This window comes from Girardinichthys multiradiatus, chromosome 14 (assembly GCF_021462225.1).
Source record: "Girardinichthys multiradiatus isolate DD_20200921_A chromosome 14, DD_fGirMul_XY1, whole genome shotgun sequence".
In the NCBI taxonomy this organism is placed as follows: domain Eukaryota; kingdom Metazoa; phylum Chordata; class Actinopteri; order Cyprinodontiformes; family Goodeidae; genus Girardinichthys; species Girardinichthys multiradiatus.
Genome location: NC_061807.1, coordinates 5,846,202 through 5,861,381, shown reverse-complemented (window position 1 = coordinate 5,861,381; position 15,180 = coordinate 5,846,202). Strand labels below are relative to the sequence as shown.

The 15,180-nt window shown below is 47.0% G+C and overlaps 1 protein-coding gene across 8 annotated transcripts in view; it reads right to left on the bottom strand.

The window, feature by feature from the left end:
- Positions 1-1,756: 1,756 nt before the first annotated feature.
- Positions 1,757-15,180, bottom strand: part of ctc1 (CTS telomere maintenance complex component 1) — a 57,122-nt gene continuing 43,698 nt past the window's right edge. For 2 of the 8 annotated variants that reach the window (XM_047385332.1, XM_047385337.1), the window contains 6 exons: positions 14,350-14,421; positions 10,379-10,529; positions 2,492-2,544; positions 2,188-2,344; positions 1,998-2,118; positions 1,757-1,920 (listed from right to left, as the gene is read on the bottom strand). In XM_047385332.1, coding sequence (XP_047241288.1) covers positions 1,829-1,920; positions 1,998-2,118; positions 2,188-2,344; positions 2,492-2,544; positions 10,379-10,529; positions 14,350-14,421 — 646 coding nt within the window. In that variant the 3' untranslated portion in view covers positions 1,757-1,828. Of the gene's footprint in view, positions 1,921-1,997; positions 2,119-2,187; positions 2,345-2,491; positions 2,545-10,378; positions 10,530-14,349; positions 14,422-14,924; positions 15,037-15,180 lie in introns of those variants that run through there. The other 6 variants (XM_047385333.1, XM_047385335.1, XM_047385334.1 and 3 more) reach the window with 6 other exon arrangements.

The following is a 15,180-nucleotide window of genomic DNA, read 5'->3' as shown; positions in this document are numbered from 1 at the left end:
CTTTACAGACCAGAACCACGGACTTCAGACCTTGGTGAAGTTAGTTTTATGTTGGAAGTTGGATCTTCGTGCTCCATGGATTCAGCAGGTCTTCTTCCCGTTTGGTCCGATGCAGACAGTCTGATTAGAGGCAGCTGCTCTCTGCCTGCTGCCTCCTCCTTCAGACGCTGGTTCTCTGGAGGACCGTCAGTAAATGTCAGAACCAAACCCGCTGTTTCATGCTGGTTTTGTTTGTGTGTTTTGGAGGAAATGTTTGTGTGTCTGAACAGCTGATTTTTTTAATGTGTGATCAGCTGGTTTAGGATGTTATTAACTGCAGCGCCCCCTACCTGCAGGTCATTCAGAAACAGATGTGTCATTTTTCTTTTCTTTCATCCTTCACGCTGGTTTATGATTAAATAGTAAAATTATATTTGGGTTTGACCCGCTCCGGCCACTGTGGTCCATAATAGTAGTCGCTCCTGAGTTTCATTACCTTCTCTCTGCTCTACTTCTTGGAATATCTTCTCATCTTTTCTCCTCACACAGCCGATCAGTGAACAGCAGTATGTTTCACTTAATATGTGGTCCAGACTCAGCCCCGGTCGGACCTCCTCAGGAGCAGGGACTAGAAAACTAGGTACCAGAAAAACAGTAATGGAAACGCTCGCAAAGCGGGCCGAGTGGAGTTGAGCCTGTCTAGATGGAGCCAGTGGAAAAGGGGCAATGATGACATTCATATGGAGGAGATCCACTCCACAAGTGTTTATTTCAGATTATTCTGGCTTACAGTTGTAGGGCTAATATTCATTTTCTAAGAATATCTGAATATTTAACGAATAAACTAATATTTTTAAATTAAAAAATCCAACACAACCCGTGATGAAGAAAGATCCTAAGCAGGAGGGAAGCCAGAAAAGGTCGTTGCCAGAGAAGCTGGTTGTTTACAAACTGCTGTATCCAAGCATCCTCACAGAAAGTTGTGTGAAAGGAAAAAGTGTGGTAGAAAAAGTCATACCCTGGACTCAGGCTACAACTATCACGTTCCTGATGTCAATCCACTCCTGAACCAGAGACATCAGAAGTGTCCTGTCTGGGCTGACGATAAAATTTACGCGATTGTTGCTCAGTGGTCCAAAGTCCTCTTTTCACATGAAAGTAAAGTCAGTCAGTCAGTCATTTTCTACCGCTTATTCCATAGTGGGTCACGGAGGAGCTGGTGCTTATCTCCAGCAGTCTATGGGCGAGAGGCGGGGTACACCCTGGACAGGTCGCCAGTCCATCGCAGGGCAACACACAAACAACCAAGCACACACTCATTCATACACCTAAGGGCAATTTAGAGTTAAGTAAAAGTACTTGTACAAATCTTGTTGTCTTCCACTAATCCGGGACCGGGTCGCAGGGGCAGCAGTCTCAGCAGAGATTCCATGCAGATACTAGCATGAATATATTGTTCAGTAGTAACACAGTTTTATCTATCATATATACCCCCTTATCCCTGCAGGATTGCTGGTGCCCATCAGCAGTCATCTAACCCAATGACCACTGGAGATAGGCACCAGGTGAGACAGCTAGTTCTGCTGCTAGCTAGGAGTTTGTCTAATGCAGACTAAATCCCACCTTAATTAATCTTCCTTTGTTCCTGCAGGCTGACAGAGTTCTAATGATCCTAATCTCTTTGAACATCCTGCTGCAGTGAACTCACCTGGTTCAGGTGTTACAGGTGAGGTTTTTTCTGACAGACTGAGCTGTAGATCAATGAATCAAACTGAGACCTGAATAACAAAGATTTAGTGAGGCATTGAAACAGTGAACAGGAAGGTCTAACAGGTGTTATCATGAATCTTCAGGGAGGGTCCAGGTGTGTACAGGTGAGCTGCAGAGGGCGAGGCAGTCTGGTCAGGAAGTCTCTGTCTCCTCGGCTGAAACGTCTCACCTCTGATAGAAACACAAACAGAACCAGGTCATTCACACCATGATCTGGGGTCCAACAGGTTCTACTGACAGTCTGCTACCTTCTGAGCTCTGATTGGTCAGCTTCCTGCAGGTAAGGGAGACCTGCTGACAGATGACATCACTGCTGCAGAGGGACAACAGGAAGTGAAGGAGGACGTCCTCAGAGTCTCCATCAGTGACCTGACAAAGACAGTCAGGTAAATAAACTCACCTGAGACACATTCAGCTGAGACTGAGACAGGTACTGACCAGGCCCCGCCCCCGAGGGGACACTCTAATGTGACCTCTGAACCTGAGTGCTCTCTGAAGCCCCTCCCACTGAGAATCAGCCAATCCCAGCAGAGTCTGAACTGGTTTCCCTGACAACCAGACGTGAGCTTCAGTTGTCCCATCGTCAATCACCACCCTGATGGAGACAGAACACCAGGAACTGTGGGTCAGAAGATACCAGGTTCTAACAGGTACCAGTTAGTGTTGGAGTGAGTTAAAGCCAATAACAGATAACTGGGTCGGTACCAGTAGAACAGGTTCTAACCAGTGGGTCTGTTCTTACTTTGCTCTGGACTGAAACACAGCTGAGGAGGATCCACACTGAGAGCTGCAGACCTGCAGGAGGACCGGGTCAGTACATGTTAACAGAAGATGGTACCATTAACAAATACACGAGGTGGACTGTAGGTGGCGCTGCAACTCCAACTGGACACAGAGCTGCCACCTCCAGGAAATCATGAGGACAGGTGAACACCTGGTGAGTTGAAGACTCCAGCATCATCTGAAGTCCAGAGAAACCAACATGTTCTGATCAAGATCTAACAACTTTATCCCTGATGGTTTCACCTCATTGGTGGTTCTGTAATACCTCCTTTTAGGTCAGGGTCATAAGGTCATGTGCCAACGTCTTAAATGTAAGTTTTTTAGTGTCTGAATGAGTCAACCTCATGTTCTGCAGATCTTAGTTCTCTGTCATTTCTGTCCATGAATTTTTGTCTTCTTTGCTCTGAAGAGTCTCAGATGACTTCAAGTCCAGAGAGTTGGTTGGTAGGTAACCTTCTTTAGGTGGACAGGATGGAAACATCCAGCAGGAAGTGATGTTTGCAGGTCTGTAGGTTAGAGTGAAGACCAGTAAAGTAGCAGCTGATCCCTGCAGAGTAAAAATACATCTATGAACGTCTCCAGGAGATCATGACTGGAAGAAGATGTTCAACGTCAGAACTTCCAGGTCACCAACAAACAGAATAAACTAGCTGCCACTTCTCCTGTATTTGTATTTCTGCCTCCCTGTAACGTTCAAATGATTCAGCCCACATTCTAGTTATGTTCTGGTTCTGGTCCAACAGAACCACAGGTCCTGTTAAACTCTGGTTGATCAGCCTGTTTATAGGTTAGAGCGTCTGATTGGTTCGTTTGAATTTCACTACAGTACATTTATTTTGACTTCAAGTGTTTGGGTTCTGTAACGACCCAGATTCAGGTTCAGGTTCTTTATGAATCCCAGTGGGCGACTCGTGGTTCCTACCAGTCCAAACATCCACCAACCTCAGCAGTAAATGGATCCTCTGTCGGTTCTTCTTGACAATCAGACCCGAGTTTACATCAAACTTTAACCGAGAATCAAACAGAACCAAGATGCTTGTAGGAGTCCACCATCTCAACCTTCTCCTTGTGAACGCTGCTTGGTTCTGGTACTGTCTGACCCGTCACACCATTTAAAACAGACAGGCAAGGCCTCACCATGACCACATTCAGAACCTGAAGAATGGACAGGAGTTCTGGGTCATCAGAACATTTCACCATCCAGCTGCTATCCTGAGATGTTCTGCAGGTTCCTGACTCCATCATAAGAAGAAAGGAGGACAGGACAGAACCCTGTAGGGACCCTGGAGCTGGACATGAGTCCATTTGGACCCACTGGACTTGTTGGGTTCAAACTGAACAATAAAAGCTGGTCTGAAGATTTTCGTTCGTTCGTTCGTCGTCTTCCGCTTATCCTGGACCGGGTCGCGGGGGCAGCAGACTCAGCAGAGACACCCAGACGTCCCTCTCCCCAGACACCTCCTCCAGGGGGAGCCCAAGGCGTTCCCAGGCCAGCCTAGAGACATAGTCCCTCCAGCGTGTCCTGGGCCGTCCCCTGGGCCTCCTCCTGGTGGGACGTGCCTGGAACACCTCCAGAGGAAGGCGTCCAGGAGGCATCCGGTATAGATGCCCGAGCCACCTCAACTGGCTCCTCTCGATGTGGAGGAGCAGCAGCTCTACTCCGAGCCCCTCCCGGAGGCCGAGCTCCTCACCCTATCTCTAAGGGAGTGCCCGGCCACCCTACGGAGGAAGCTCATTTCAGCCACTTGTATCTGTGATCTCGTTCTTTCGGTCATGACCCAAAGTTCATGGCCATAGGTGAGGGTAGGAACGCAGACCGACCGGTAAATTGAGAGCTTTGCTTTTCGGCTCAGCTCTCTCTTCACCACAATGGACCGGCACAGCGCCCCCATTACTGTGGCAGCTGCACCGATCCGTCTGTCGATCTCCCACTCCATTCTTCCCTCACTCGTGAACAAGACCCCGAGATACTTAAACTCCTCCACTTGAGGCAGGAACTCCCCTCCAACCTGAAGAGGACAAGCCACCCTTTTCCGGTCGAGTACCATGGCCTCGGACTTGGAGGAGCTGATCTTCATCCCAGCCGCTTCACACTCGGCTGCGAACAGCCACAGTGCATGCTGTAGGTCTTGGCTAGAGGGGTCCAGCAGGACCACGTCATCCGCAAAAAGAAGAGACGAAATCCACTGGTCCCTAAACCAGACCCCCTCCGGCCCTTGGCTGCACCTAGAAATCCTGTCCATAAAAGTTATGAACAGGACCGGCGACAAAGGACAGCTCTGCCGGAGTCCAACATGCACCGGGAACAGGTCCGACTTAGTGCCGGCAATGCGGACCAAACTCCTGCTCCGCTCGTACAGGGACCGGATGGCCTCTAATAAAGGGCCCCCGATTCCATACTCCTGGAGCACCCCCCACAGGGCATCACGAGGGACACAGTCGAATGCCTTCTCCAGGTCCACAAAACACATGTGAACCGGTTGGGCAAACTCCCATGAACCCTCGAACACCCTGTATAGAGCTGGTCCAGTGCTCCACGGCTGGGACGAAAACCACACTGTTCCTCCTGAAGCCGAGGTTCGACTATCGGTCGGACTCTCCTCTCCAATACCCTGGCGTAGGCCTTTACCAGGGAGGCTGAGGAGTGTGATCCCTTGTAGTTGGAACACACCCTCCGGTCCCCCTTCTTATAAAGGTGGTGATCAGTGGACAGCTCAGCCCCTCTCTTCACCCGAGTGTCCAAAACATGCGGCCGAAGGTCTGATGATACGACAACAAAGTCGATCATCGACCTCCTGCCTAGGGTGTCCTGGTGCCAAGTGCACTGATGGACACCCTTATGTTTGAACATGGTGTTCGTTATGGACAATCCGTGACTAGCACAGAAGTCCAATAACAAAACACCACTCAGACTCAGATCGGGGAGGCCATTCCTCCCGATCACACCTCTCCAGGTGTCACTGTTGTTCCCCACGTGGGCGTTGAAGTCCCCCAGCAGAATAATGGAGTCCCCGGGAGGGGCACTATATAGCACCCCCGACAGGGACGCCAAGAAGGCAGGGTACTCTGCACTACCACTCGGCCCGTAGGCTGAAATGATAGTCAGAGACCTCTCCCCAACCCGAAGGCGCAGAGATACAACCCTCTCATCCACTGGGGTAAACCCCAACACGAGACGGCTGAGCTGGGGGGCAACAAGCAAACCCACACCAGCCCGCCGCCTCTCCACGTGGGCCACTCCAGAGTAGAAGAGAGTCCAACCCCTCTCAAGGAGATGGGTTCCAGAACCCACGCTGTGCGTGGAGGCGAGCCCGACTATTTCTAGTCGATATCTCTCGACCTCCCGCACAAGCTCAGGCTCCTTCCCCCCCAGCGAGGTGACATTCCACGTCCCTAGAGCCAGCCTAAGCATCCGGGGATCGGGCCGTTGAGGTCTCCACCTTCGTCCGCCACCCAATCCTCTTTGCACCGGTCCCTCACGGTTCCCCCTGCAGGTGGTGGGCCCACTGGGGGATGGCCTCGCGTCTCTCGTTCGGGCTTGGCCCAGCCGGGTCCTGCGAGGAGCAACCCGGCCACCAGGCGCTCTCCGACGAGTCCCGACCCCAGGCCTGGCTCCAGGGTGGGACCCCGGCTCCGCCGTACCGGGCGACGTCACGTGCCTCGGTCTGAAGATTTTAAATAAAATAAAACGATCAAATAAAATGTGAGGCTGCATTTCTCCAGGACCTCATGGAATCTATCTATGAACAGCTCTGGATCTTCAACACCTTCACCAGATTGGTTAGCAAACTGTGAAGGTCCAGTTTGCCACCAGGTCCTTTATATGTTCTTCATAACCAGACATGGAGGAGCAACTGGTCTGAAGTCACCTAACTCTTTGTAGACCTAGAAGCAGGTTTGATGGAGAAGGTTTTCCAGGTTGAGGCTAATAGACCACATTTGAAGCACATCTGAGAGAGTTTAGTAGAAACATCTCTGAGCTGCTAAGATAAGACAGGGTTAGGGTTGGTTAACACATGAAGACCATCTGGGCCTGCAGTCTTCCTCATATTAATCTTCCTCATGAAGGATGTGACCCAATGAAGCACCACTGTGATGTTCTAGGGTTCTAGAAGAACCTTTCAACAAGAGGAGATTGAAGGTGGATCCTGTTCTTTCTTAGCCAGAGAAGAAAGTATTAAAAACATCTGGTAGGTCCGAGTCCTCCACCCTCCTAACCATGAATTCAGGGGCGTTCTGTGTCTGACGTCAGCAACCAACTGCAGATGTTCTGGCCCGTGGGTCCGTCAACAGCAGTAAAGAACAGCTGCTGAACCTCCTCACAGATAATCAGGTCTGAGGAAGACAGACAGCAGCAGCATATTTTCTCCTGTAGTCCAACAGTAGAAACAAACACCTCCACCACATTGCTTGCTGGTGATCTCAGGTGACCTATCTAGTCAGAGTGGTGGTCCAAACCCTTCAGGTTCTGATCCCAGCCCTCCTTCTTTCTCTGACACCTTGTTCTTCTGTCCACTTTGCCAACTTCAGTCAGATTATTTTCTGGTAATAGACCATAAGATGCTTGATGATGACAAATCCTCTGGACTGAGAGAAGTTCTCCCAGTACTGATGACATGAAGGCTGTGGCCAGATACCTTTCAATTCAATTGAATAAGTTTCCATCAGAACCAGAACCTCTCACCACAAAAACTGCTTCTTCCCATCTGCAGCTAACCTCATTAATTCAATTCAGTTTTATTTCTATAGCACCAATTCACAACACATGTCGTCTCAATGCTCTTTACAAAGTTAATTCAATCGAATCATAGAGATTTCAAGTCAGGTTCATACATTCCAATTAATCGTAATCATTGAACAGTTCAGTCAGATTCAGTTATTTATTCAAATTGGATAAAAAGTTTTTCTATCTAAGGAAACCCAGCAGATTGCATCCAGTCAGTGACTTGCAGCATTCACTCCTCCTGGATGAGCATGTAGAGACAGTGGACAGTCACTGGCGTTGACTTTGCAGCAATCCCTCATACTGAGCATGCATGTAGCGACAGTGGAGAGGAAAAACTCCCTTTTAACAGGAAGAAACCTCCAGCAGAACCAGAACCAGGCTCAGTGTGAGCGGCCATCTGCCACGACCGACTGGAGGTTAGAGAGAACAGAGCAGAGACACAAAGAGAACAAAGAAGCACTGATCCAGGAGTACTTTCTATGGGAAGGAAAAGTAAATGTTAATGGATGTAGCTCCTTTAGTCGTTTCATCTAGAAAGAAAGAACAGATAAACTCTGATCCAGTTTTCAAGGTTAGAGTCTGAAAGAGAGAACATAGAGTTAGTTACAGTAAAAGCTCAGTCAGTAGCCATGTCTAGGAGAGAGAAAGGGTTAAACACTAAAAGACAGGACCATGTGGATCATCGGTAGAGGGTGAGCATTAAGTTGTTGTCAGCAGAAGCTTGGACGATGCCCCTCTCCAGAAAGGTGTCACAGGTAGACACAGAGTCAGGCCAGGTGTAGCATCTAGGAAGAGAAAAGAGAGAACAAAGTTAAAAGCTGAAATAACAGCAAATAATGCAAAATTGGAGAGTAGTGTGAGAATTTAGCGAAGAGGGTGAAAGTGGTCATTATGTCCTCCAGCAACCTAAGCCTATAGCAGCATAACTACAGAGATAACTCAGGATAAACTAAGCCACTCTAACTATAAGCTTTATCAAAAAGGAAAGTTTTAAGCCTAGCCTTAAAAGTAGGCAGGGTGTCTGCCTCACGGACTAAAACTGGGAGCTGGTTCCACAGGAGAAGAACCTGATAACTAAAGGATCTGCCTCCCATTCTACTTCTAGAGACTCTAGGAACCACCAGTAAACCTGCAGTCTGAGAACGAAGTGCTCTGTTAGGAACATATGGACCAATCAGATCTCTGATGTATGATGGAGCTAGATCATTAAGGGCTTTATATGTGAGGAGGAGAATTTTAAATTCTATTCTGGATTTAACAGGGAGCCAATGAAGGGAAGCTAAAATAGGAGAAATATGATCTCTCTTTTTAATTTTCATCAGAACTCTTGCTGCAGCATTTTGAATCAGCTGAAGGTTTTTAACTGCATTTTGTGGACATCCTGATAGTAAAGAATTACAATAGTCCAGCCTTGAAGTAACAAATACATGGACTAGTTTTTCAGCATCACTCCTGGACAGGATATTTCTAATTTTGGCAATGTTCTGGAGATGAAAGAAGAAAATCCTAGAAACCTGTTTAATATGGGATTTAAATGACATGTCCTAGTCAAAGTTAACACCAAGATTTTTTACTTTATTATCAAAGGTCAATTTAACGCCATCCAGGTTAAGTGATTGACTAAGCAGTTTCTTTTGTAAAGACTCCGGTCCAAAGACGACAACTTCTGTCTTGTCTGAACTTAGAAGCAGAAAATTTAAAGTCATCCAAGTTTTTATATCTTCAAGACAAGCTTGTAGTCTATCTAACTGGTTGGGCTCATCAGGATTTATGGATAAGTAAAGCTGAGTATCATCAGCGTAACAGTGAACATTTATCCCATGCTGCCTGATAATTTGACCTATTGGAAGCATATATATAGGTTCACCCAGCAATCACTGAGATCAGACACTAAAGAACGATTAAAGAACATGTTTCTAGTTTCCAGAGCTTTAAAGTTGTGGTTTTCCAACGTTCTCAAGATTCTGTTCATACCTTCCTCTCAAAGACCACAAAACTCAGCTCTGCTGAGGTGTTTCATGCAGCGTCTGGATGTCAATGAGTGGATCCTTCTCCTCCTGAGTTGTAGCAGATGATGTTGCTAACAGCCTAGAATGACTCTTGCTCTTCTGTGACAATGGTGTCCTGATATGACAGTGGGTGCACCACTCTATGAGTGCTAGAAATACCTTCGACACTGTTGAGTCCTTGCTCTTTTATGCTCCAGTGCTAGCTGCACCAGATTTCACCAGACCTTCACATTGGAGGTAGATATGTGACAAGGGGGCTGGTGGAGTGTTGCTGCAAGACGGTGAGAGGGATGAGTGCCATCCTGAGAGTTACTGTTCTCCAACATGCCAAGTCCTCATCAGATGAAGCTCTCCACCATTGAAAAGGAAACCCTTGCAGAGCTCCTTGCTCTACTTCATCTCCAGCAACTGTTTACTGATCACAATACTGCTGTCATCCTTTCCCAGATGTAGAACTATACTATATATATACTATATATATATATATACTATAACCAACGGCTGGTGTCACTGTAAACACAGAAATGCAATCTGGAAATCAAGCACCAAAAAGGTTCAGAAAAGGTCATTGCAGATCTATCATCTCGTGTTTATGGCTAATCTTGCCAAACCAGTGGCTTTTTTGTTCTTTTTCCTAAACGCTGGTTTGGGATTTTATGGGAAAGGTTTTACATGCAGCAGTGTCTGAATATCAGAGAGTGGATCTTTCTCCCCTTGAGTCTCTGTGTTTTTCTTGCTGTTAGGTTCCTGCAGCCAGGAGGGTGTAGCTGATTGAACTTTGCCCTTGATGAGCTGGGATAAAACTGGGAGAGGGCCACAGAACAGCGCCAACACAGGACACGTTGATCTGTTGATAGAGTTGGTTTCTCTGGACTTCAAACGATCCAGAATCATTTAGACAGAAGTGAAAACTGTCAACATTGAAGCTCTGCACTGTCTGTGCTCACAGATCTAAACTCATCAGTTATTCTAAACTTAGTACCAATGATCCTGTCCTGAAAATACAAACATACTGATGCAGTTCTAACAGTCCAATCACACGTGTAGTACAGTGTAGTACTGCACTGTCCTCTGCAGTACACTGTAGCCCCTCTATAGTACTGTGTAGTACCTGTCTGTAGACACTCCCACAGAGGGAGCAGCTCCACTGCAGCTGCAGGAGCAGGAAACACACCACATGACCTTTGATCTTACTCAGAACACACCTGCTGAAAGCCAACTGAGCCAGGTGCATGCTGGGAACAGCAGGGGGTGGGCCCAACCTGTAAAGGGAACAACATACGGTAAACAACCGCCCCTTTTATATTGGCCCAATTCAGCCCGGCTCCACTCCACTTGGCTCGCTTTGCAGCCGTTTCCAGTACCGGTACTTAGTTTATTGGTCCCGGATCGGGGCGGAGTCGGGACTACCTGTGTGAACACACTGCTGTTCACTGATTGGCCAGGAGAGATGAAAAGGTTTTCCAAGAGGTAGAGCAGGGAGAAGACTACAATAATATTATGGACCACAGTGGCTGGAGCGGGTCAAACCCAAATATAATTTTACTATTTAATCATAAACAAGCCTGAAGGCTGAAAGAAAGAAAAATGAACCATCCACTTTCTGAATGACCTGCAGGTAGGGGGCGCTGTAGTTAATATCCTAAACCAGCTGATCACACATGATATCAGATGTTCAGAGGCACAAACATTTCCTCCAAAACACACAAAACCAGCATGAAACAGCGGGTTTGGTTCTGACATTTACTGACGGTTCCTCAGAGAACCAGCGTCTGCAGGAGGAGGGAGCAGGCAGAGAGCAGCTGCCTGTAATCAGACTGTCTGCATCGGGTCAAACTGGAGGAAGACCTGCTGAATCCATGGAGCATGAAGATCCAACATCCGACCTAAAACTAACTTCACTGCGGTCTGAAGTCTGTGGTTCTGGTCTATAAATTCCTGGTCCTCCTGATTGCCATGGAGGAGACAAGAACTTCCTCATAAAAGAGGGAAGGGGACCACCTCCTGGGTCCAGGGGCTGTTTGTCCCTACGGGGTATCGGCACCTGGACCTGGGAGTATAGAGTATGTATGGGGAGTGTGAGTGAGTGTACAACATCCATTGTTGTGTGTCTTTATGTTGGGTGGGTGGGTGTGAGTGTTTTTATGTGGACGCATGGGGTGGGAATGCGTGATTAACAACCGCGTGTGCCTATTTTTTTGTGTCAGGTTGGGTCTTGGGCTGCTCCCTCTCCTGGATCAGTTTAGGCCCCCCATCAAATGTGGGGCCTATTCCCACCCCGCCACACTACCTGCCAGTGTACTTGTGGTTCTTGGTATCCGGCTGCCTGCCGGGGCCTGGACCCCTGGGCTCTGTCAGACCTCTACTTGGGGAGTGATATATCCTGGGGTCTTGGGCCGTTGGGTCCATGGCTGGATCTGCTCGGGCGTAGACGGCTGCCGGCGGGGCCTGTGGGCTCGTCGCTGCAGCTCCCTGGGGCTTCTGCACTGTGGCTGCTGGGTGGTTCCCCTGTGATTCTCCCCTGCTCTTCAAGGGGGGGTTGCGGTAAGTCCTGGAGGTGGTGGCGGGGGCTTTTGGATGTCTGTGGGTCAGATCTCCTCCGTATCTGTCCCGGGTCCAGGGGGCAGGTCTGTGGCTCCTCACACTCACTATTGCATATTTTTATGAAGAAACCTTGTATACACAAGCGCCCTCACTCTCAGACCCACAGGTGTTTAGATTCAGGTGTTAACAGAAACACAAATGTTCTATATTGAGCTGCATTTACCCCTAAATACATCTTGCATTCATAAATACTGTGTACTTTTCAGTAAAATAGCTGGTAATATGAACGTTTCTGCAGGTGTAGAAGCAAGCAAGGTGTTATCTTGTCATCTCTTCATCCTTCTTTCTTTCCTCCATTCTGTTCTCCTTCTCTCCCTTTTTCCCTCCTTTCTCTCTTTCCTGCTTCTTATTTTTTCCTTTTTATGTCCCAAAATTTGTCCTAAAGGTGAACTTCTTCAGGTAAACTTTGGAGCTTCTCCATCCACACAGCAGCGTCTCTCCTCGCTGCACCACCCTCTCCACCCAAGCCTTACTTTACAGGTCCTTCTCAAAATATTAGCATATTGTGATAAAGTTCATTATTTTCCATAATGTCATGATGAAAATTTAACATTCATATATTTTAGATTCATTGCACACTAACTGAAATATTTCAGGTCTTTTATTGTCTTAATACGGATGATTGTGGCATACAGCTCATGAAAACCCAAAATTCCTATCTCACAAAATTAGCATATCATTAAAAGGGTCTCTAAACGAGCTATGAACCTAATCATCTGAATCAACGAGTTAACTCTAAACACCTGCAAAAGATTCCTGAGGCCTTTAAAACTCCCAGCCTGGTTCATCACTCAAAACCCCAATCATGGGTAAGACTGCCGACCTGACTGCTGTCCAGAAGGCCACTATTGACACCCTCAAGCAAGAGGGTAAGACACAGAAAGACATTTCTGAACGAATAGGCTGTTCCCAGAGTGCTGTATCAAGGCACCTCAGTGGGAAGTCTGTGGGAAGGAAAAAATGTGGCAGAAAACGCTGCACAATGAGAAGAGGTGACCGGACCCTGAGGAAGATTGTGGAGAAGGGCCGATTCCAGACCTTGGGGGACCTGCGGAAGCAGTGGACTGAGTCTGGAGTAGAAACATCCAGAGCCACCGTGCACAGGCGTGTGCAGGAAATGGGCTACAGGTGCCGCATTCCCCAGGTCAAGCCACTTTTGAACCAGAAACAGCAGCAGAAGCGCCTGACCTGGGCTACAGAGAAGCAGCACTGGACTGTTGCTCAGTGGTCCAAAGTACTTTTTTCAGATGAAAGCAAATTCTGCATGTCATTCAGAAATCAAGGTGCCAGAGTCTGGAGGAAGACTGGGGAGAAGGAAATGCCACAATGCCAGAAGTCCAGTGTCAAGTACCCACAGTCAGTGATGGTCTGGGGTGCCGTGTCAGCTGCTGGTGTTGGTCCACTGTGTTTTATCAAGGGCAGGGTCAATGCAGCTAGCTATCAGGAGATTTTGGAGCACTTCATGCTTCCATCTGCTGAAAAGCTTTATGGAGATGAAGATTTCATTTTTCAGCACGACCTGGCACCTGCTCACAGTGCCAAAACCACTGGTAAATGGTTTACTGACCATGGTATCACTGTGCTCAATTGGCCTGCCAACTCTCCTGACCTGAACCCCATAGAGAATCTGTGGGATATTGTGAAGAGAACGTTGAGAGACTCAAGACCCAACACTCTGGATGAGCTAAAGGCCGCTATCGAAGCATCCTGGGCCTCCATAAGACCTCAGCAGTGCCACAGGTTGATTGCCTCCATGCCACGCCGCATTGAAGCAGTCATTTCTGCCAAAGGATTCCCGACCAAGTATTGAGTGCATAACTGTACATGATTATTTGAAGGTTGACGTTTTTTGTATTAAAAACACTTTTCTTTTATTGGTCGGATGAAATATGCTAATTTTGTGAGATAGGAATTTTGGGTTTTCATGAGCTGTATGCCAAAATCATCCGTATTAAGACAATAAAAGACCTGAAATATTTCAGTTAGTGTGCAATGAATCTAAAATATATGAATGTTAAATTTTCATCATGACATTATGGAAAATAATGAACTTTATTACAATATGCTAATATTTTGAGAAGGACCTGTATAAGTTCTGGCTGGGCTGTGGTCCAGATAATTATCCCAGCGGATTATTTGATACATGGAAAACCATTTAGAAGACATTCTTGCAGGTACCATAATACATTATCAGTATTTAGTATCTTTATGTTTTTATTCATAAATGTTATTTATTTTCATCATTTCATGTAGGTTACCGTGACAACGTCACACAGTAACGTTAACAGCAGTACAGAGCGCTACACTGACAGCTGGAGGCGGGGCTCCAAGCCACAGGTTTTAGCCGTCAGTGGGTCCATGGAAACACAACAAGTTCTGGCCAAGTGGAGTGAGACCGGGTCGAACAGGACCGCACTGCCTAAACAGAGCCAGTGGAAACAACAACAAAATAAAGACAGCAGGTGTTTCCAGGTGTACCTGCTGGAGTCTCCCAGTGATGTCACAGTAATGTAGCTGACAGGTGAGAGGGAGCAGTACACGCCTCCTGACCTGAAACACAGGTGGGTCACAGAGCTGTTGCTAGAGAGCTGCAGCTGGGCTACAGGTGAGTTAATGGTGAGTTAGGGGCATGTTGTGGGCAGGTTGGAGAGGTGAGTTAGAGATGACACACGCCAACAGGTGAGTTATAGGTGTGTTAAAGGCTGTAACCCACCAGGTTAGTTACAGGTGAGTTATAGGTGAGCGTTAACCAATAACATGTCAGATGTTCCTAGAAATCTCTAACCTGTAATCAAACCTCTAATTAAGAAACCTGCTCTTGATCTTGTTGCCAATGATCACATCTGAAAACTTTTATTTCAAAAATCTTTAAAAAGCTGGTTTACAAACAATAAACCATGTTTTTAGTGAAACTGAAGATCTTAGAGGTTTTTCAGCCTGTTTTAAAGCTTTCCTAGAACCCAGTGGATCCTTAAATGATCATTTCTTGTTTAGACCAGTGGATGTCAGGACTACAGCGTTGAAGTGGTACAATCTCATCTGGAAGAGCAAACCTTCTCTGTTAAACTTTGATTTTGGGTCCTCCTCTGCTACTCGTTTATCGGGGTCCCACAGGGTTCTGTTTTGGCCCCCTTCTTCTTTCCCTGTGTCTGCTACCTCTTGGTTCTGTTTTCATGAGACATGAAGTTTCTTTCCATTATTAAGCAGATGACCAGATTAATGCACCTATAAAACAGACTAAATGTTATTGAGTAGATTCACTGAATGTCTGGATTACTTTATGGCTTCTAATTTAAACAAACAAGAACT